We start from the raw sequence: 20,600 nt of genomic DNA, 5'->3' as shown, positions 1-20,600 counted from the left end.
ATCCAGACCTCTGAGTCATTTCCTGTCCACCGCTTGCCCCCGGCCAGTCACTCCTCCTTCGATGCTGTGGGCAAAGCATCAAGTGGAGACAGTGAGCAGTGGTTTTGTTTGTGTGTTGTCTTCATCTGCATCGAGCATTTGAATTGCTGTCACTTTTCATCTAGTATGAGTAGTTTTTGAACATCCCTGCCTAAAATTTTCTGTGAATATCTTTTGGAAACTATCTTTTTTTTTCCTTTTTTTTTTATGTGGTAAGAGTCCTCCCTAGACATCATTGTGTGCAGTGTGGTGTGGTCTATCGCAGGCACATCGTGCTGTGGCAGATCTCTAGAGCTTATCCGTCTCGAGTAACTGAAACTCTACCAGAAGTGGAATTTCTTGGTCATGGGGCAGTTCTAGGTTTGACTGTTTTTTAGGAATGGCCAGTTGCTCCCCACAGTGGCAGGACCATTCCCCACTCCCAGCAGGGATGCATGTGGGCTCCGAGTTGTCCACATCCTCACCACTTCAATTATTTTTCAAATGCTGGCTAATCTAGAGGGTGTCAAGTGGTATCTCATTGGGGTTGTGTCTTCATTGTCTTAATGACTGATGAATTCAGCATCTTTTCCTGCGCTCACTGTCTGTGTGTCTCCTTTGTGTAGAAATATTGATCCAAGCCTTTGACAAATTAGGGTACTTCTTGTTGAGTTAAAAGTATTCTTTATATATCAAGATACGGTATTCTGATCAGATAGATGAAGTGCAAATTCCACCCCCCCCAATCTTTAGGTTGTCTTCTATACTCTTGATAGTTTTTTATGCTATTACAGGTTACATTTTAATGCAGTTCTATTCATCTCTTTTTCATTTTTCTTCTGTTTTTTTTGTGTGTGTGTCATATCAAGTCAGAAAGAAAGACAAATACCATATGATATCACTCATATGTTCAGTCTAAAATGTGGCACAAATGTACCTGTCTACAAAACAGAAACATACCAACAGACATAGAGAATATACTTGTGTTTGCCAGCGGGGGTGGGAGTGGGATGGACGGGGAGTGTGGGGTTAGTAGACGCAAACTATGACATTTAGAGTGGACAAGCAACGCGATCCTGCTGTGTTGCACAGGGAACTATATCTAATCTCTCGGGATAGAACATGATGGAAGGTAGTATGAGAAAGATAATGCGTATGTGTGTATGACTGGGTCACTCTGCCGTACAGCAGAAATTGGTATGCTGTAAACCACTGTCCTTTAATAAAAGTAAAGAAACTCTTGTCAAATTCAAAGTCCTTATTTTATGTTTTTGTCTCAGTGATTGATACTTTTAACTGTTAACCTGATCCACGTTGAGCCAATTTCTTTGTATGTGGTGTTTGTAAGTTCCAGCTTTGCCACGTGCAGAGATCCAGTTTTCCCCATTCCATTTGCTGAAGAGGCTGTTCTTTTTTTTCAAACTTTTTCCTGTAATCATTTTTTTAAAAAATTTTATTGGCATATAGTTGACTTATAAGGTGTGTTAGTTTCAGGTATATGGCAAGGTAGATCATTTACACATGAGCATATATCCATTCCTTTTCAAATTCTTTTCTCATATAGGTTATTACAGAGTATTGAGTCAACTTCTCTGTGCTATGGACTAAATCCTTGTTACGCTTCTATTTTATATATAGTAGTGTGTATCTATCAACCCCAACCCCCTAATTTATCTCTCCCCGCTGACATTTCCTCTTCGGTAAACATAAGTTTGGTTTCAAATCTTTGGGTCTGTTTCTCTTTTATAAGTTCTGTTGTATCATTTTTACTAGATTCCATATTTTAGTGATATCATGGGTTGTTTGTCTTTCTCTGCCTGACTTTACTTAGTATGATAATCTCTAGGTCCATCCATGTTGCTGCAAATGATATAATTTCATTCTTTTTTATGGCTAAGTAGTATTCCATTGTGTGTATGTACCACATCTTCTTTATCCATTCATCTGTCATGAACATTTAGGGTGCTTCCATGTCTTGGCTGTTGTCGATAGTGCTGCCCTCTCTCTGTTGAATGATCTTGGCATCCTTATCAGAAATCAGCTGATCATATGTATGGGTTGATATATGGTCCTTTGATTTTATTTCTATCATCAATGTGTCTGTTCTCACGTCAACATCACACTGGTTTTTTTTTTTTTTTTTTTTTTTGTCTTTTTGCTATTTCTTGGGCTGCTCTCGCAGAACATGGAGGTTCCCAGGCTAGGGGTCCATTCAGAGCCATAGCCACCAGCATATACCAGAGCCACGAGGGATCCAAGCCGCGTCTGTGACCTACACCACAGCTCATGGCAACGCCGGATCCTTAACCCACTGAGCAAGGCCAGGGATCAAACCCACAACCTCATGGTTCCTAGCTGGATCCGTTAACCACCGAGCCATGACAGGAACTCCAACATCACACTGTTTTGAATACTGGAAATTTGTCATAAATTTGGAAATCAGGAAGTGTATGGTGTCCAACTTGGTTCTTCTTTTTCAAGATTTCTCGGCTGTTGTATTTGTACTGGACTCTCATTGGCTTTAGTACATCTTTAATCTCCTTTAGTTTTCTGGGTAGAATACCATATCATCTGCACATAACGATGATTTGTTCTCCTCTCCAAAAGTCGAATTCTTTATTCCCTCCCCGCCCTTTGTCTGGTTGCATTCAGTGAAACTCCCACAACAGTATTAAATAACTGTAGTCATCTTTGCTTTGTACATGACTTTAGAGTGGGTGGCTCTACGTTCCCTGTTTTTTGTTTGTTTGTTTGTTTGTTTGTTGGTCTTTTTGCCTTTTCTAGGGCTGCTTTCGTGGCATATGGAGATTCCCAGGCTAGGGTTCGAATTGGAGCCGTAGCCACCGGCCTACGCGAGAGCTGCAGCAACGCAGGATCCGAGCATCTGCAACCTACACCACAGCTCACGGCAATGCCGGATCTTTAACCCACTGAGCAAGGCCAGGGATCGAACCTGCAACCCCATGGTTCCTAGTCGGATGTGTTAACCACTGCGCCACGACGGAACGCCTACGTTCCCTGTTAATTGTGTTGTTGGATCCTGATTTCAGATAGATTCTTTTTATCATGTCAAAAAAAACCCATAGGCTTTTGTCCTAGTCTAAGTGCTTTATTCCAAAGTCAGGAATGGATTCTGAATGTTATCACATGCCTTTTCTACAACTAATAAGATGCCTACTTTGACCTCTTCCGATAATCTGCTGACAATAAAAAGCCACTAGCGTTTCTAGGAAGGGTGCGATTCTGTGGACAAACCCCCTTGCTTTGAGCCTGGATCTATCCTTGCGTGTGGCATGACCTTGGGCAAGCCATTGCCTCTTCCTCTTTAATTAAAGTAAAACTAAAAGGTATACAGTAATGGAACACACCTCATTTGTTATGAGAAGTGAGTTCATACGTGAGCAGATAGTAGACTATATAAATTTTAAAAAAAGGATTTCTTGGCTTTTTTGTGCGTCTTTTGCAATTACCGTGACTTAGAGAAATGGCTTTCTTTTTTCCTTGCTGAAATAGCCTTTGGGATTCTGGTAGGGGTGGAATTGATTCTGCAGATTTCCTTGGAGAGTATGGTCATCTTTACAGCATTGTCTTCCATGGTCTTGGGATGTCTCTTCATTAATGTAGGTCCTTTCAAATTTCCCTCTGCAGGTGAAACAAACACATACCACCTGCTGTGTATAAGCATTGCACCTCTTTCGGTAAATTCACCCTTATGTATATTTTTCTCTCAGTTGTTATGCGTTGAATGGTCACCCAGAATAACAGGTTGAAAGCATCAGCCCTAGTTCCTGTGAATGTGGGTTTTTTGGAAATAAGGTCTTTGCAGACGTGATCACGTTATGATGAGATGGTACTGAAATAGAGTAGTCCTTGTCCGATATGTTTGGTGTCCTTACTGGATGAAGGGAAGAGACACAGGGAGAAGAATGCCAGATGAGGACAAGGATACCCAGGGGGGCGCTGGCCGTGTAGAATTGGACGGGAATGTGGAGGTGTGCTGCCCAAACCAGGAGGTGCCTGGTCCAGCAGACCCTGGGAAGAGGCAAGAAGGATTTCCCCACAGAACCCTCAAGGGGATGAGATGTTGACTGTGGACTTCTCCTCCAGAACTGGAGAGGACATGGTTGTTCTTTTCATCTCCCCAGGTAGTGGTCATGGTACCATAGCCCGAGGAAACTGATCCAAGGTGGGAAAGCATAGGGTTTGCAGGTCGGGGCTTTGGTAGGAGAAGGCTGGGCTCGTTTCTGAGTTCTCTGCCCTCTGTGACTCTGAGCCTACTGCCCCATCTCTGGACCTCTGCTTCTTCACGTGTACAAGTGGATTATATAGCAGTGTCTCCTGAGGTTTATGAGAGCACCACATCATTCATCGTCTAAAATGTCACACACAACTGCCTGTCACCATGGGATCCTGGTGCTGGGAGAGCCTTGGAGGAGATAGGAGCTTCTCATCAAGGTGCCCCACGCTTTCTTTTCCAGAGGAAGTTCTGTACGGGAATGAACTGTCTGTGGGGTATCAGTTTTTTCAGGGTGTGCTTTTTCTGCCGGAACCTCTCCTCCCAAACATCGTCTCTGGTTTCCATGACAACACCAAGACTTAGGGATAGTGGGTCTGTTCTTCAGGCTCACATCCCTAGCAAGCTTCCTTCTGGGAATGGAATGCTGAGAAACCTGACCCCAGACTCTGGTTCCCTTGCCCAGAGCTTCCTGCCTTGAGATTACAGAGACTGGGGTGAGGTGGGGACCTGGACCATGAAGCTGGGAGTGAGGGACCTGCCGTCTGCTCAGGACAATCCTGGGGTAGGTCTGAGTGGGAGTTTGGGAGCTGAAACAGGTCAATTCTTGGAGTTGGACCTATGCATAGTTTCAATGGTTGCCTTAATCCAGCACGTTTTAGGCAAATTACTTCATGAGCCTGGAATCATCTGTACAAAAGAAATGACCCCCCTCCCACGCAAGTTATGTGGTAGAGACTCAGCGATGGGGTGTGTGCAGCACCCATCTCGGCCTTGGCACCCAGGGGGCTCTCAGGAGACGCTGGGCTGCACCTCGGGGTGCGTATCAGATAGCCATTGCTTCTTGCAGAGCTGGCTTCCTGGGGGGTGAGCTGTGCAGACAGACAGGGCTTCACCTTGGGTTCCCTGCTCTGAGGTAACCACCTTGAAATCTGAACAGGGGGTCCTGAATTTTCATTTTGCATCTCCCCCTAAACTATGGGGCTGACCCTACTTCTACAGTTGTGTTTTTTTAAAAAAAATTAATTGGCTCATTTCAGTTTGTCATCTGTTATGTCTCAGCTGTGTGGAGTGGAAAACAGGGAACAGAAAGAGGACCCAAATTTACAGAAATGAAAGAGGGAGGCAGCTGGAGAGGATGCTGGCTTGGTTTATAGCAGTGTGTGTGTGTGTGTGTGTGTGTGTGTGTGTGTGTGAAATAATCCTTTTCTGTTTTTCACCAATAGTCCATTCTGTCAACAATGTTGATATACAAAATCAACTATATTTCATACAGTGCACCAAGCAGGAAAACTAAAATAGTGTGTAACTCACCTGGATTCTGTTCTCTGATCCTTACCAGTCTTGGAAATGTGATGGATATCAAACACGTAATTTCAAAACATGTGTTATTGCACAGGATGACAGGTATTACGTTTGAGTCAGTCCTTGCGGTTTGGAAGTGAGATAATAGAGGACCATAACCAGCTGGGTGTCTTGGAAGGCTGACCTCAAGGGGGTGTGGTATGAGGATAGAGCTGAGAGATGGGAAGTGTCTCAGCTGAAGAGAAGTGTTGAGAGTCCCGTGGAGAAGGAGACTAGACGAAGGTCCCCAGCACAGAGGTCTCATGGCTGCCGAGTGCCATGTGGACACGTGTTGTCCTGGGATCCAGGCTGGGCCAGCTTCCCTGCAGTGGACACCACTTCACTGAGGCAGTGCAGGGGGGCACACTTGGAAACTTGGTGTTTGATGAGAGAGAGTGGAGTTGGAGAGAATAGATGTACAAACATGGCATATAAAGACCTCTGACATAGGAATTCCACAGCAAAGGAAAGCGTTTCTCTCCATGAGTTTTCTCCTACTCCAAGACTCCCACCTCACTCAATGGGGACCAAACAGAAACCAGACCTGAGTGGGTTCTACCTGGAACCAAGTCTATGTGATCCCCAAATATTGCATAAGGGGTAAAATCCCTTCTTTGAATGAACCACCACATCCACCTTGGTGGCCTCCATCCCAAGTGAGCGTCTTGGTGGGTGATATGTTCATCATCTCGCAGGGACCCGGGCTCCGTCCTGCATTGCATGCCACCTGCTGTTTGGCAAAGTGTTTGCTCAGAGCCCCGGTCTCTCACCTGGGCGGCAGCTCAGTGTCCGATGGGACTCAGGGGATGCTGATCAGGCAGGTGAGGTCAAGGTGTGTGGGAAAGTGTCAGCGTGTGAGGGGTTTGCTGTTCCGGATGCACCGCCGCTTGTTGTAAATCGGTCACTAGTGTAGGGGTGGCTTTGCCACCCTGCTCCAGCCCCACCTCACTAAACTGTGTGCCCGTGATGACAGGGAATGGAGCAAAGCCCACCACTTCCCCGTGACGAGGGGTAGATGGGCGTCCCCAAAGTCGTGTCAGCAGGGGGTGGCCGGTGTTCTTGCCCCTGTGCTCTGCACCTGCCAGCACATCCTCACCTGGTGTGTGACAACCACGGGGCCACGTGGCGTTGCCCCTCCTCTCTTGATGGGATTCGACCAACCCCCGCCCCCGGAGGACCTGCTGTCTCCTCTTGAATTGGATGAGCTGGAGCCCCGGGCACACACACTCTCACGTCTGTCTTCACTTGTTCCCCATCGTGCTCGGACATCCGTCACCAGGAGCGTGAGCGTTGAATTTTGAGACTCTCTCTGTCATGAAAAACTCCGTCGCATTGGACACGAGTCATTCCTTTTTGGTGAGATTCACTTCTAGGGTTTTTTCTTGTAACCGCCCTTCTGTCCATAGGCTCACCCACAAATACGAGTGGTTATGCCCACGTGTTCTTCCAGGTTATAAAACGGTGGGTTGGAGCTGTGTGTCTCCTCCTTGTGACTGGTAATTGTTACGTCCCAGATGGGCGGGAGCAGTTAGTTCTCCTGCCAAGTGTGTGTTGGGATGCACAGGGCTGAAGGTTTTCTCCCACAGTTGATATTTTTCTGGCTGTATCTTTTCCCTTTCGTGGGGACGCACTGGGATTTTGGCATCATAGGTTCGTGGACACAGGGCATCAAACTGAAGTGGAAATGGTCTCGTCTTGATGTTTAGTGTAAACGACACAACTGTGCCCAGCATCGTCATCATCCATGAGGTGTGCTCCAGCTGATTCATCACAACCCCCCCTTTTTTTTCAGGGCTGCACCTGTGGCATATGGAGGTTCCCAGGCTAGGCATAGAATTGGAGTTGTAGCCACTGGCCTACACCACAGCCACAGCAACACAGGATCCAAGCCCCATCTGTAGCCTGTGCCACAGCTCATGGCAATGTCGGACTTTGTTTTTTTTTTTATTTACAAGGTTGTGATAATTTCTGCTATACAACAAAGAGATTCAATTATATATGTACATACATCCATTCCCTTTCACATTCTTTTCCCACATAGATTATCACAGAATATTTTTTTACAGAATAAAATACATATATTTAAACACAATTACATTCAGACAGATTATTATATCATGGATCTTAAGAAACAGATTGTGTCTCCCTCTGGAGAAGTGGAATGGAAGATATGCTGAGACAAATAGGAAATTTATTCTATGCTTTATCCCATTTTGTATGGCTTTCATCTTTACCATTTAGTATTATCTATTACATTTCAATTTTTCTTTAAGAATTAGCATTATATTAAAAATTGTGTATATTATGCAACTAAAATTTATAAAGAAGAAAGCCTTATATACCATTAAATATTTCATATAGCATAATAAAAAGAATAACTTAACTGGTAAGAATAACAAAAATAATACACCCTCTGAAAGTAAGTAAAATATAAAATGCATAAATTGGTTAAAAAACAGTGAAACTATATAAATATGTCCTCACAATTTGTTACATCTTATTGATTCTTCAGTATAGGCATTACGCCATTCTAGGTGATGTGATAAACAAGACATTATAGACCTTACATTGTACCATGGAGAGAAATGGTTATTAATAATGCAATTGTATAACTGTATTATTTAATTGTACAGTTGCATTATTTAATTATAATTATCATAAATTCTTTGATGGAGAGGAAATCAGAGTCAGATCTAAGAAGACTTCATCATTACAAGAATGATGTCAAATGACCCCATTCATGGTAGATTATGCACTTATTGACTATGAGATGTGTTTCTTCTTCAGAGATTCCTTATTTGTGTATCAATTGTAGATTTTTGGTTTGCAGTTATTCTGAAGTTTTGATATGAGAGTCTATATGTATATGAGATTGTTTTAAGTTGTTGTTCTTTTAACTGCAAGTTCATCTCCAGTGTCCTGCATTTGTACCCACCTCTTCTCATGATTTCTGATTTTTGTGGTATAATTGTGCATGGATGATTTCGTATCTTTACTGTATATATACCTTTACTGGTGAGCCTTGTCATTTGTGGTATTTTTGTTTCCTGTTGCTGTCTTTTCTGCCTAGAGAAGTTCCTTTAGTATTTATTGTAAGGCTGGTTTAGTGTTGCTGAATTCTCTCAGCTTTTGCTTATCTGTGAAGGTTTTGATTTCTCCTTCAAATATGAATGAGAGCCTTGCTGGGTAAAGTATTATTGGTTGGAGGTTTTTTCCTTTCGTCACGTTAAGTATATTATGCCACTCCCTTCTGGCCTGCAGTTTCTGTTGAAAAATCTGCCAACAACCTTATCAGGGTTCCCTTGTATGTTATCTGATTCTTTTCCCTAGCTGCTTTCAAGATTTTCTCTTTGTCTTTAGTCTTGGCCAGTTTGACTAATAAGTGACTCAGTGTATTCCTCCTTGGGTTTATTTCATATGGTACTCGTTGTGCTTTCTGGATTTGAGTGAGTGGTTCCTTTCCCATGTTAGGGAAGTTTTTGGTTGTTATCTCTTGGAATGTTTTTCTGTCCCCTTATCTCTCTCTTCTCCTTCTGGTACCCCTATAATATGGATGTTGGTGCATTTCACGCTGTCCCAGAGTTCTCTGAGACTCTCTTCATTTGTTTTCAATCTTTTTTCTCTTTTCTGTTCCGCAGCTGTAATTTCCACTAATCTGTCCTCCACCTCACTTATTCATTCGTCTGCCTCCTGTATTCTGCTGTTAGCTGCTTCTAGTGAATTTTTATTTCAGTTATTATATTTTGCATCTCTTCTTGTTTAAGTTTTATATCTTGTATCTCTTTGCTCAGTGTTTCCTGTAAGTTATCCATCTTTGCCTCCAGTTTATTCCCAATGTCTTGCATCATCTTCAGCATCAACAATCTAAAGTCTTTTTCCTGGAGGCTAAGAATCTCCTCATTGCTTAGCTGATTTTCTAGGGTTTTTCCTTTCTCCCTCATCTGAGTTATAGTTCTCTGTCTTTTCATTTTTATGGGTTTTTGGTGTGGTGACCTTTTGACAGATACTAGAGTTGTAGCCTCTCTTACTTCTGGTGTCTGCCCCCCTTGTCTCAATGCCGGACCTTTAACCCATTGAGCAAGGCCTGGGATTGAACCTGTGTCCTCATGGATACTCATCAGATGAGTTTCCACTGAGCCACAATGGGAACACCCATTATACAACTCTCTTCACTACTTCCCACCTCTGCCTTCAGTGCATTTGCATGGGTACCTTGACGTTGGCCAGGAAGAGTTATACTAAAGACAGATGAATTGCACAAATATGGACTTTTTATATTTTAAAAAGGTGTATTCTTTCTTTCTTTTTCTTATCAAGGAGTCTTAATTGTAATCAATTGTTATTTCCCCAATATTTTTTTTCTACTGTACAGCATGGTGACCCAGTTACACATACATGTACAATTATCATGCTTAAAAAGGTATATTCTTAAAGCCCACTTACTGGCACAGCACCTGGCTGTCACTTCAAACACTAGGGTGTTGCTTCAAACTCTGGTGTTTCTGGAGAACCTATGTCAGGTGTCATCTGATGAGGGGAGGAGGGCTTGACGGTCCAGAAAGGGCTTAAGGGGTGAGTGTTGGATTCATGTGTCCCAAATTGGGCCCCAATTACACCCATTTATTCAGTTACTTGAACCCTATTCTGTGTATGAGCAAAGGAATGGAGATCAATATCACACACCAGAGAATGTGGAAATTAAAAACAAAGGAAACTATATTGCAGGAAACTGAACCAGAGCACGCAGGTGTTTAAGGTGTGGGCACACACCTGCCGTGTGGGCTGCGCCTCATGTCCCAGGTGAGAGAGGACAGGCCGTCAGGGAGCGGCGTCCGTGGAGGAGGAGAGCACCTTGGTGTAACAGAGGCAGAGCCCTGCACAGGGACTCCCCAGTCCTCCCCCCGCACCCACACCCTGTCTCTCCCTCCATGGCCTCAGCAGGCAGTTCTCACAACACTGCAGATTCTCTTCCAGAACCTTCTGGGCCCATCAGGTCATTTCTAAGGCTCTGCCACTCTGGACGGTGCCCTGTTGCTTCTGTTCTGAGCTCCTGGCCGCATCTTGTGTTCCTCCATAGCTGTGTTGAGCCTGGAAGAGCAGAATCCCGAGGCCCAGCAGGATCAGGCCAGCCACGGCCATCCGGACAAGGTTCTCCACTGTGTAGTCTTGGGGGGGAGAGGGTAGGGGTTGTGGACAGAGAGGTCGCAGAGGTCAGGGCAGATCCCAGTCCCCGCCCCCAGAATCCTGGGCACTGCCTCCCTTTATGGGACCTGCACCCCAGAACCCAGCCCCATAACTGAGGATTCCTCCTCCTCACCGCTCGTGGGATTTGAGTGGTTTTGTGATGGGCAGATTGTGTCTGCTGGTCCTGAGAATCATGAAGTAGGGATGTGAGTGAGGAGCTGGAGACACACAGCCCTTCCCCAGGTTCTGTGTTCTCAGTGTCCCCAGTTCTCCTGGCACAGCTTTTGCGCGGTTCCTTAGTGAACCCTGTCTCTACTTTGCTGGGTTTCCCCTGGGCTGCTGGAGCATTTTGTTCATGTATTCTTTTTTGATTAAATTATTCTTCATAGAGTTTGGTATATTTAGTGTGGGGCACACACACCCTTGCAAATCCATATTTCCTAAAGGTGATGTAATGTTCACAGGTAATAAAAACCGTATTTCTGCCTTCTTGGAGCATGAGATATATGGAAGATCAGTAACAAGCATGACAACACAGGAGATGAAAAAATGGGGACTTAAGGGTGAATATTTGTAAATTGTGTGTGTAGAAGAATAAGTGTAGTATTTATATAATGTTTTATTTACCTACATATAAAAGATATATTTTTGTATACTTTTGCTTTGGCTGCTCCTGTGCCATGTGGAAGTTCCTGGGCCAAGGACTGAACCCATGCCATGGCAGTGACCCAAGCCGCTGTAGTGACAATGCTAAATCCTTAACTTGCTGTGCCACAAGGGAACTCCCTATAGACATTTTTTTGTTATAATGTGTTACATATATTACATTGTATAAATTACCTATCATACATATAGTAAATGCATGCACATATCTGTTAAATGCTAACGTTACATGTCAATATGTCTATATGCAAGTATACACCTATAAAAAAATTCACCTACATACCCGTGTATATAACATATATGTGTGTATCTATATATACAGATACTCAGAGGAGAAAGAGAGGAAATTCATACATGTAGCACAGATTGGGTCAGTTACTAGAAATACACAGGCAATAAGGAGGCAGATCTCCAGGAAGTTCTTGGTGTGTTCTTAGGAGTCAGGTCAAGTTTGTGGGGTTTAGAGAGGAGGCAGAGTAGAAGGGGAGCAGACGTGTGGACACTTAGCACCTTTGAGACCGAACAGGGTTGGCAGGACAGAGGAAAGAGGCCCCACCACCATCTTTCTTTTTTTGCAGACATGTGGAAACTTAGGTTGCTGCAAAGTTCTCCAACCAAGAGCAACAATAGAGACATGCACAGGTGCAAAGCAAACAGCCGTGCACCACAGGTGCGCTGGGCGGTCATCCATGGAGTTACTCCTGTGAGCCCTGCACCATCCCTCCTTGGTCTCAGATATGCACAGAGCAGCATGAGGGGGCCTTGCTGAGTGGTCCCCACAGGTGGGGATGCTTGTCTATACAGGAGAGTATCTGTGGGGAAGGGGGAGGCTGGGACTCCAGAGGCTCAGATTCTGAGATGGAGACATTGGCAGGAGAGACTCTGTCTAGATGGAGTGGTGTGTCTATTGTAGCATCTGTACCGGCCCCTGGGGAGGTTCCTCTCCTAACCCAGGGGGAAGTGGGCCTGAGAGAGCCCAGCCTGGGGCTGCCAGGCAGGGCACTGGCGGAGGACCCGTGCCCCCTCCTTGGCCAGAGCAAACCTGTCGTAGCTGATGGCAGAGCGACACTGGAGGGTCAGGCTCTGTCCAGAGGCCACGACAGGGCCCTGCGGGGTCAGGAGGGAGGGCTTCCCAGAGCCCCCTGGGGAGAGAGAGCCCTGGGTTAGAGGCTGCTTCCCCCATGACCCCCTTGTCCCTCCTGGCCCCCAGGTCTCACTGTCTCTCACACTCTGGGTTCTGGTCCAGGAGCCCCACCCCCTGAGCCTCCCCCTCACATGGGGCTCTGCTCTGAGCCAGGCCCCCAGGGACCTACCTGGGGCCCCAAAGCCTCTGGGACCAGGCTGGGCCCCCCTCACCTGAGACCAGGAGCTCCAGGGGGTCACTGGGGGGTGACCACACCTGGGGTTTGTCTCTGAAAGAGCCATAGCATCTGAACGTCCCCCTGTGGCTGGGGGTCACGGGGCCCATAGGAAACAGGGCCCGGGTCTGCCTATTAGGGTATCTCTGTGTGTCCAGAGTCCAGAAGGACTTGTGTTCTCCTTCCTTAGTCAGAATGAACCTGTCATATCCGTGCCCTGAGCCACACTGGAGGGTCACGTTCCCTCCTGAGGCCACCACAGGGCTGGGCAGGGCTGAGAGGGCAGGTTTCTCATAGGCTCCTAGGAGAGAAGGAGGCAGCTTGTTACATGGGGCTCACAGCCCCTGAGCTCCCCCAGGGCTGGTCTGTGAGAGGGACCCACCCTGAGAGCAGACCCCTGCCTGAGGGCAGAGCCTGAGGCTGGGCCCCCTGAGTGTCCCCTCACCTGTCACCACCAGCTCCAGCGCATCACTGGGCTCTGACCTGCCAGTGGGGCTGATGTAGTAACAGCGGTATCTCCCTGCGTAGTCCTGGGTCATGTACGGGATGGAGAACTTGGCCTTGTCCCCAGCCTCCAGTGGGCTCAGTCGGTACCAGGGAGTTGGGCTTCCCTCTGTATACAGAAGGAACTCCTGGGCCCCCAGGGTCCCCTGACACCAGATGGTCACAGGGCTATACCAGGTGACCAGAGGGCCTGGCTCAGCCCAGAGGGTGGGTTTGGGGAGGGTCCCTGGAAGGACACGAGAGACCCGGTCACAAGACCTCCCCACCCCCAGGCCCCCAGCTCTCAGCCCAACCCTGCCTGGCTGCCCGCCCTCCAGCCCCTCCCTGCCATCTCCATGCCCAGTGCCTGGGGGTGGCCCCTTGTCCCCTCGGAGGAGAGGAGGCGCTGGGACCCCTGGGCAGTGACTCACCTGCCTGCACCTGGGTCCCCAGGCCCACACTCAGCCCTGGAAGAGAGTACCCGTGAGGACTCGCCCTGGACTCTGAGCAGAACCTCTCGTGCCCGGGCGCCCCCTGGGTGCTGGGTGTCCCGAGAGCACAGGCTGGTGTGGGGAGGGGGCGGGTCCCTCCGGGTCCCTCCCGGAGCAGGGCTTCCCCTCGCCCTGCATCTCACCGAGGCAGAGCAGGGCTGGGAGTGTGGGGGTCATGGCGTCTCCTCCCCGTGGTCCAGGCTGTGCAGCTGGAGGAGAGCCCGGCGCCCTCAGGACACACAGACTGCAGGGTGTGGCCCCTTGGAGGCTGGTCCTCCTTGTCATGGGGCTGTCACGTCCGAAGCCCCACAGGAAGGGGAACTGCCTCTTCCTGAGAGCCTGGCACTTGTGTCCATGACAAACCTGGTGCCCCTTCCAGGTACAGGTGACCAGGGTGTGTCCTTCCTCTCAGAGCCTCCCCTTGTGTCTCCTTCCTCCTCTGCCCATCCATCAGCACATCCCTGTGGCTCCTCCGTGTGGACAGGGGTCACCAGTCCTGGAGATGCTTCAGATAAATGCCCTGCAGAATTCAGGTCATTAGAGACACACATCTAGCATCTAAGTGCAGGTCAACATGGCCATGAGAGCAGAGGAGAAATACAAGACACAAAGGAAGGAAACAGGAGTCCTCCCCCAGCCCATAGTGTGGGGTTTCTCTCCGTTACAGCCCCTCCCACGACTTCTCTTTTTTCTTGCAACAGCCTCCACCACACCTTCCTGGGAACAAGCCCCCAATTCTTCCTTCCTCCTTGGTCTCCTCGATCACTTGAGCAGAGTCTCCTCCTCCGGCTCTGGTTCTGTCTTCAGAATTGTGGGACAGAGAGTGGGTTAGTGCTCTGACTCGAGGGACAGAGCTGGTATTATTTAAATATTCCTGGTCATGCTCTGCCCGTGCACCTTGAGCAGTGACGTCCCGTCTCTCAGCCTCTGTTTGCTCGTCTGCACCTTGTGGTCTGAACCCCACTCCTCAGAGACGTTGTGAGCTCAGTGGTGCCAGGACATGAAGGGACCCAGTGTTGGCGAATTTGCAGACCTGGTGAAGAGGCCTGGGCAGGGGAGGAGATGACAGGATCCAGGTGTCAGACCTCAGAGTCCCCGCGGATGATTGACGTGCTCTCATCTGCTCCTCACACCAAGCAGTGCTGCTTATGTTTTCTAAGAAACACATAGGCACAGTCTACTGTAGGAAGGGAGAAATGAAACCTCCCAAAACAGAGAGGGAACCACAGCCAAAAAAGAAGAGGAAGAAGCTGCCAAGTCTTAGCGACCCCCAGAGCCTGAATATAACAAGGGGGTTATTTAAGCGGCAGTTTCCAGCTCCCCGTGGACAGGACAGGGACCCCAGGTCCTCACAGGCAGGGAGGGGTGAGGGCGCCAGGTCCAAGCGGGAAGTGGTGTTGCCCCTTTCCCATAACTGTGAACGGGCACTGGGGTATCTCTGCTCACTGACCCAGCCCCAAGGTCAGCCCTCAGCCACATCCCCTGTGTGTTTTGGAAAAGATTTAATGTATGACAGTCTTACGCAGGTGTCTGTCTTACGTGTGAGTGTGAGACTCACCTGGGGGCCATGCCTGCTGGGCACATTCCTAGTTGGATGCTGAGGTGGGGAAAGTGGATGCCAGGAGGCAGGGCAGCTGTAAGAATCTACCCATCTCGGCTCTGAATGTCAGGACAGACCTGGGAGAAACTATGGAAAGTCAGGTATCTGGGAGCTGAGCATGCAATAGAAATGAACACCGGAGAGAAATCCTAATGATAAGCTGTGAGGAGTCACTACGGAGTTAGTAGTTCGTCTTCTCACATCCGGAGAAAAAGGATACTAGGAATATATGGAACATTTTAATTGAGGTGTGTTTATACATCTGAAAAATTAAAGAAGGAACATAAATTCTTGTAACAGCAAAAGGGATCATATTCTAGAGGTATACAGAATTTTAGCAATGAACTAGGGAAATAACTTCCAGGGGCAAAAGAATAATACTTTCATCAATACACTCAAAATATCCTTTTCATCAAGAAGTTATAGCCAAAGAGCCAATTATGAACTTGGAACACAATGTTGAGGGAATTCTGTAGGACACAGTACAGAGAGACCGGAATTAGAAAATCTGGGTACGTGGGGAGGAGAAGGAGGAAGTACTGTGGATGCTGTGACTTTCTGAAGGAAGTCAGGGAGGACAATGTCTGCAGCAGTGTGAGAGGCAAATTCTTGGGTCTTTTACAGAGACGTAGACGGAACATACAAATGCGAGGATGTGTGACTATGTATGTGAAATGTGTGTCTTGATGTTTCACCACAAAGTAAAGGAAATTGAAGAAAGAAAATGCCAAGAGATAAGGGGACAGTACAAAGCGCCATCAAGGAATTAAGGGTAAGTGAGGAATTCTCTACTCCCCCAAATTATCATTATGGGACAAAGGTGAAAGTGTTGGCAGGGGAGAAATGCATGCATATAAGGGACTTGGTCTTGTCCTACCTGCTTGCCCTCACGTCCCCCATGTTAAGCCCCCACGTCAGGCTTCAGCTCTTCTCCCACAGCTGTTTATGCCACTGTTTTCTATTGACCTCTAATGTGAAGGTGCTAGGATTTGGGCATCATAATTTCACCAAAACTGTGGTGTGAGAGTGAGGTGGAAATTACCATGACCTGTGGGATAGAAGGATATCAGGAGCATCTGTGCGGTACCACGGATGACTCATACTCACTTGTGAAAGTTGATTCTGTCGACAAAATAGCATCTTAAAGGTGGGAATACTATTCAGCCATAAAAAAGAACAAAGTAGGAGTTCCTGTTGTGTCACCGTGGAAACGAGTCCCACTAGGAACCATGAGCTTGCGGGTTCGATCCCTGACCTCGTTCAGTGGGTTAAGGATCCAGCGTTGCTGTGAGCTGTGGTGTTTTTCACAGATGTGGCTTGGATCTGGCATTGCTGTAGCTCTGGTGTATGCCAGCAGCAATAGTTCCAATTAGACCACTAGCCTGGGAACCTCCATATGCCGTGGGTGTGGCCCTAAAAGACCAAAAAAAAAAAAAAAAGAAGAAGAAAAAAAAGAACAAAATAATGCCATTTGCTGCAACATGGATGGAACTAGAGACTCTCATACTCAATGAAGTAAGTCAGAAAGAGAAAGACAAATACCGTATATATAACCTATATCTGGAACCTAATATACAGCACAAATGAACCTTTCCATATAAAAGAAAATCGTGGACTTGGAGAATAGGCTTGTGGTTGCCAAGGGGGAGGGGGAGGGAGTGGGATGGACTGGGAGTCCTGGGTTAGTAGATGCAGACTGTTGCCTTTGGAATGGATGGGCAAAGAGATCCTGCTGTGTAGCCCTGGGAACTATGTCTAATCACTTGTGATGAATCTATACATGTATGTGTAACCAGATCAACATGCTGTACAGTAGAAAATTGGTGTGGTGAAAAGGGAACCCTCCTGCACTGTTGGTGGGAATATAAGCTGGTACAACCACTATGGAGAACAGTGTGGAGGTACCTCAGAAAACTATACATAGAACTACCATATGACCCAGCAATCCCACTCTTGGACATATATCCAGACAAAACTTTCCTTGAAAAAGACACATGCACTCGCATGTTCACTGCAGCACTATTCACAATAGTCAAGACGTGGAAACAACCCAAATGTCCATCGACAGATGAATGGATTAAGAAGATGTGGTATATATACACAATGTAATACTACTCAGCCATAAAAAGAACAAAATAATGCCATTTGCAGCAACATGGATGGAACTAGAGACTCTCATACTAAGTGAAGTAAGTTAGAAAGAGAAAGACAAATACTGTATGATATCACTTATATCTGGGATCTAATATAGGGCACAAATGAACCTTTCCATATAAAAGAAAATCATGGACTTGGAGAATAGACTTGTGGTTGCCAAGGGGGAAGGGGAGGGAGTGGGAGGGAGTGGGATGGATTGGGAGCTTGGGGTTAATAGATGCAAGCTATTGCCTTTGGAATGCATAAGCAATGAGATCCTGCTGTGTAGCACTGGGAACTATGTCTAGTCACCTATGATAGAGCATGATAATGTGAGAAAAAATAATGTATATATGTACATATAACTGGGTCACCATGTTGTACAGTAGAAAAAAATTGTATTGGGGAAGTAACAGTTGAAAAATAAATTAATTTAAAAAAAAGAAAGTTGCATCCTTGGTCAGGTGTATTCCCAGGTATTTGATGTTTGGGGGTGCAATTTTCAAAAGTATTGTATTTTTGTAGTCCTTTTCTAAAGTTTCATTGTTAGTATACAGAAATGCTACTGATTTACGAATGTTAATCTTATATCCTGCTACTTTGCTGAATTTGTTGATGCGTTCAGGTAGTTTTTAGGTTGAGTCCTTAGGGTTTTCTATGTATAGTATCATGTCGTCTGCATACAGTGACAGTTTTATCTCTTCTCTTCCTATTTGGATGCCTTCTATTTCTTTTGTTTGTCTGATTGCTGTGGCTAGGACTTCCAATACTATGTTGAATAGCAGTGGTGAGAGTGGGCATCCCTGTCTTCTTCCAGATTTTAGTGGGAAGGCTTCCAATTTTTCTCCACTTAGTATTATATTTGCTGTGAGTTTGTCTTACATTGCTTTGATTATGTTAAGGAATGTTCCCTCTATACCCACTTTGGTGAGAGTTTTTATCATAAATGGATGTTGGACTTTGTCACATGCTTTTTATGCATCTATTGAGATGATCATGTGGCTTTTGACTTTTCTTTTGTTAATGTGGTGTATGACGTTGATTGATTTGGGTATGTTGAATCAACCTTGTGAACCTGGGATGAATTCCACCTGATCATGGTGTATGATCTTTTTGATATGTTGTTGGATTCAGTTGGCTAAAATTTTGTTGAGAATTTTTGCATCTATATTCATCAAAGATATTGGCCTATGTTTTCTTTTTTGGTGGTATCTTCGTCTGGTTTTGGAATGAGGGTGATGGTGGTGTCATAGAATGTCTTTAAGGAATTCCCGTCGTGGCTCAGTGGTTAACGAATCTGACCAGGAACCATGAGGTTGTGGGTTCGATCCCTGGCCATGCTCAGTGGGTTAAGGACCTGGTGTTGCCATGAGCTGTGGAGTGGGTGGCAGACGCAGCTCGGATCCTGTGTTGCCATGGCTGTGGCGTAGGCCATTGGCTACAACTCCAATTCAACCCCTATCCTAGGAACCTCCATATGCCATGGGAGCGGCCCTAGAAAAGGCAAAAAGACAAAAAAAAAAAAAAAAAAAAAAAAAAAAAAAAAAAAAGAATGTCTTTGGGAGTGTTCCTTCTTTAACCTTTAGGAAAAATTTAAGGCGGATGGGTATAAGTTCCTCTTTGTATGTTTGGTAGAATTCGCCTGTAAAGTCCTCTGGGACTGGACTTTTATTTGTAGGGAGTATTTTTATGACATATTCAATTTCATTTCTAGTGATCTGTCTGTTCAGTTGATCTATTTCTTTTTGATTCGATTTTGGCAGCCTGTAAGACTCTAGAAAGTTGTCCATTTCTTTTGGGTTGTCAAATTTGTTGGCATATAATTGTTCATAGTGTTCTCACATGGTTTTTTGCATTTCTGCAGTATCCGTTGTGATTTCTCCTTTTTCATTTCTTATTTTGTTTATTTGGGTTCTTTCTCTCCTCTTCTTGGTGAGTCTTGCCAGAGGTTTGTCAATTTTGTTTACCTTTTCAAATAACCAGCTCTTGGTTTTATTGATTTTTTTTTCTATTGTTTTTTGAATCTCTATTTTATTGGTTTCCTCTTTGATCTTTATGATTTTCTTCCTTCTGCTGACTTTAGGGGTTTTTTGGTTCTTCTTTTTCTAATTCATTTCAGTGATGGGTTAAGTTGTCAATTTGAGGTCTTTCTTCTTTTTTTGAGGAAGGCCTGTATTGCTCTGAACTTCCCTCTGAGCACTGCTTTTGTGGCATCCCACAGATTTTGAGAGGTTATGTCTTCGTTATTTGTCTCGAGATATTTTTAAATTTCTTTCCTGATTTCCTCATTGACCCATTGGTTTTTTAGTAGCATGTTTTATAGTTGCCATGTAGTAGGTTTTTTCTCATTTCTTTTCCTGTGGTTGATTTCTAGTTTCATGTCATTGTGGTCAGACGAGTTACTTGAAATAATTTCTGTACTCTTAAGTTTGTTGAGGTTAGCTTTGTGCCCCAATATGTGATCAATTCTTGAGAATATTCCATGTGCACTTGAGAAGAATGTGTGTTCTAATTTTTTTTGGATGTAATGTCCTAAAAATGTCAATTAAGTCTAACTTTTCTATTGTTTCCTTTGGAATCTCTGTTGCTTTATTGATTTTCTGTCTAGAGGATCTGTCCATTGATGTGAGTGGGGTGTTAAAGTCTCCTACTATGATTGTATTCCCATCAACTTCTCCTTTTATGTCTGTTAGTATTTGTTGTAGGTATCTTGGTGCTCCTATATTTGGGACATATATGCTCATTATTGTAATATCCTCTTAACTGGGTCCCCATGCTGTACAGTGGGGAAAAAAGTGTGTTGTGGGAAAAAAAAGAAAAAGAAAAAGAAAGAAAGAAAATTGACAGAACACTGTAAACCAGCTATAATGAAAAAAAAAATGTCGGGCATGAAGTATTTAGCAAAGAAACAGATGTGAACAAATCAGACCATTTGCAAAAGTGATTTTTTTTTCAGAGGGCTGGTTCACCAGCTCACCACTTGGTTGTCACGTCACATGCCTTGTGTCACTTCACATATCCTTCAAACCGGTGGTATTTGGGCAGAAATGATTCTGGGTATTACTTTGGAGGAGATTCGGACTTGAGGG

The 20,600-nt window shown here is 45.5% G+C and overlaps 2 protein-coding genes across 3 annotated transcripts in view; one reads left to right on the top strand and one right to left on the bottom strand.

The window, feature by feature from the left end:
- Positions 1–16,830, top strand: part of GP6 (glycoprotein VI platelet) — a 242,993-nt gene extending 226,163 nt beyond the window's left edge. Inside the window, exon 10 of the mRNA XM_084962094.1 lies at positions 16,000–16,830. Coding sequence (XP_084818220.1) covers positions 16,000–16,007 — 8 coding nt within the window. The 3' untranslated portion in view covers positions 16,008–16,830. The remainder of the gene's footprint in view (positions 1–15,999) is intronic.
- On the bottom strand, positions 10,287–13,986 carry LOC100517285 (leukocyte immunoglobulin-like receptor subfamily A member 6). 2 transcript variants are annotated; one of them, XM_013988697.3, is made up of 5 exons: positions 13,919–13,986; positions 13,716–13,751; positions 13,247–13,531; positions 12,757–13,102; positions 10,287–10,761 (listed from the first exon to the last, which is right to left on the bottom strand). In XM_013988697.3, exons 1-5 carry the CDS (start codon positions 13,950–13,952, stop codon positions 10,545–10,547), a joined length of 918 nt encoding a protein of 305 aa, XP_013844151.2. In that variant the 5' UTR covers positions 13,953–13,986; the 3' UTR covers positions 10,287–10,544. The 2 variants fall into 2 exon arrangements, with proteins under 2 accessions (XP_013844151.2, XP_084818228.1); XM_084962102.1 differs by lacking the exon at positions 12,757–13,102.
- Positions 16,831–20,600: the final 3,770 nt, after the last annotated feature.

The sequence above is a fragment of the Sus scrofa genome, chromosome 6, assembly GCF_054392235.1.
Source record: "Sus scrofa isolate SSC_HxYL_T2T_F1_AM1 chromosome 6, Sscrofa_HxYL_maternal_Yorkshire_Landrace_v2.0, whole genome shotgun sequence".
Lineage (NCBI taxonomy): Eukaryota > Metazoa > Chordata > Mammalia > Artiodactyla > Suidae > Sus > Sus scrofa.
This window is presented reverse-complemented; position numbering and strand designations above follow the sequence as displayed.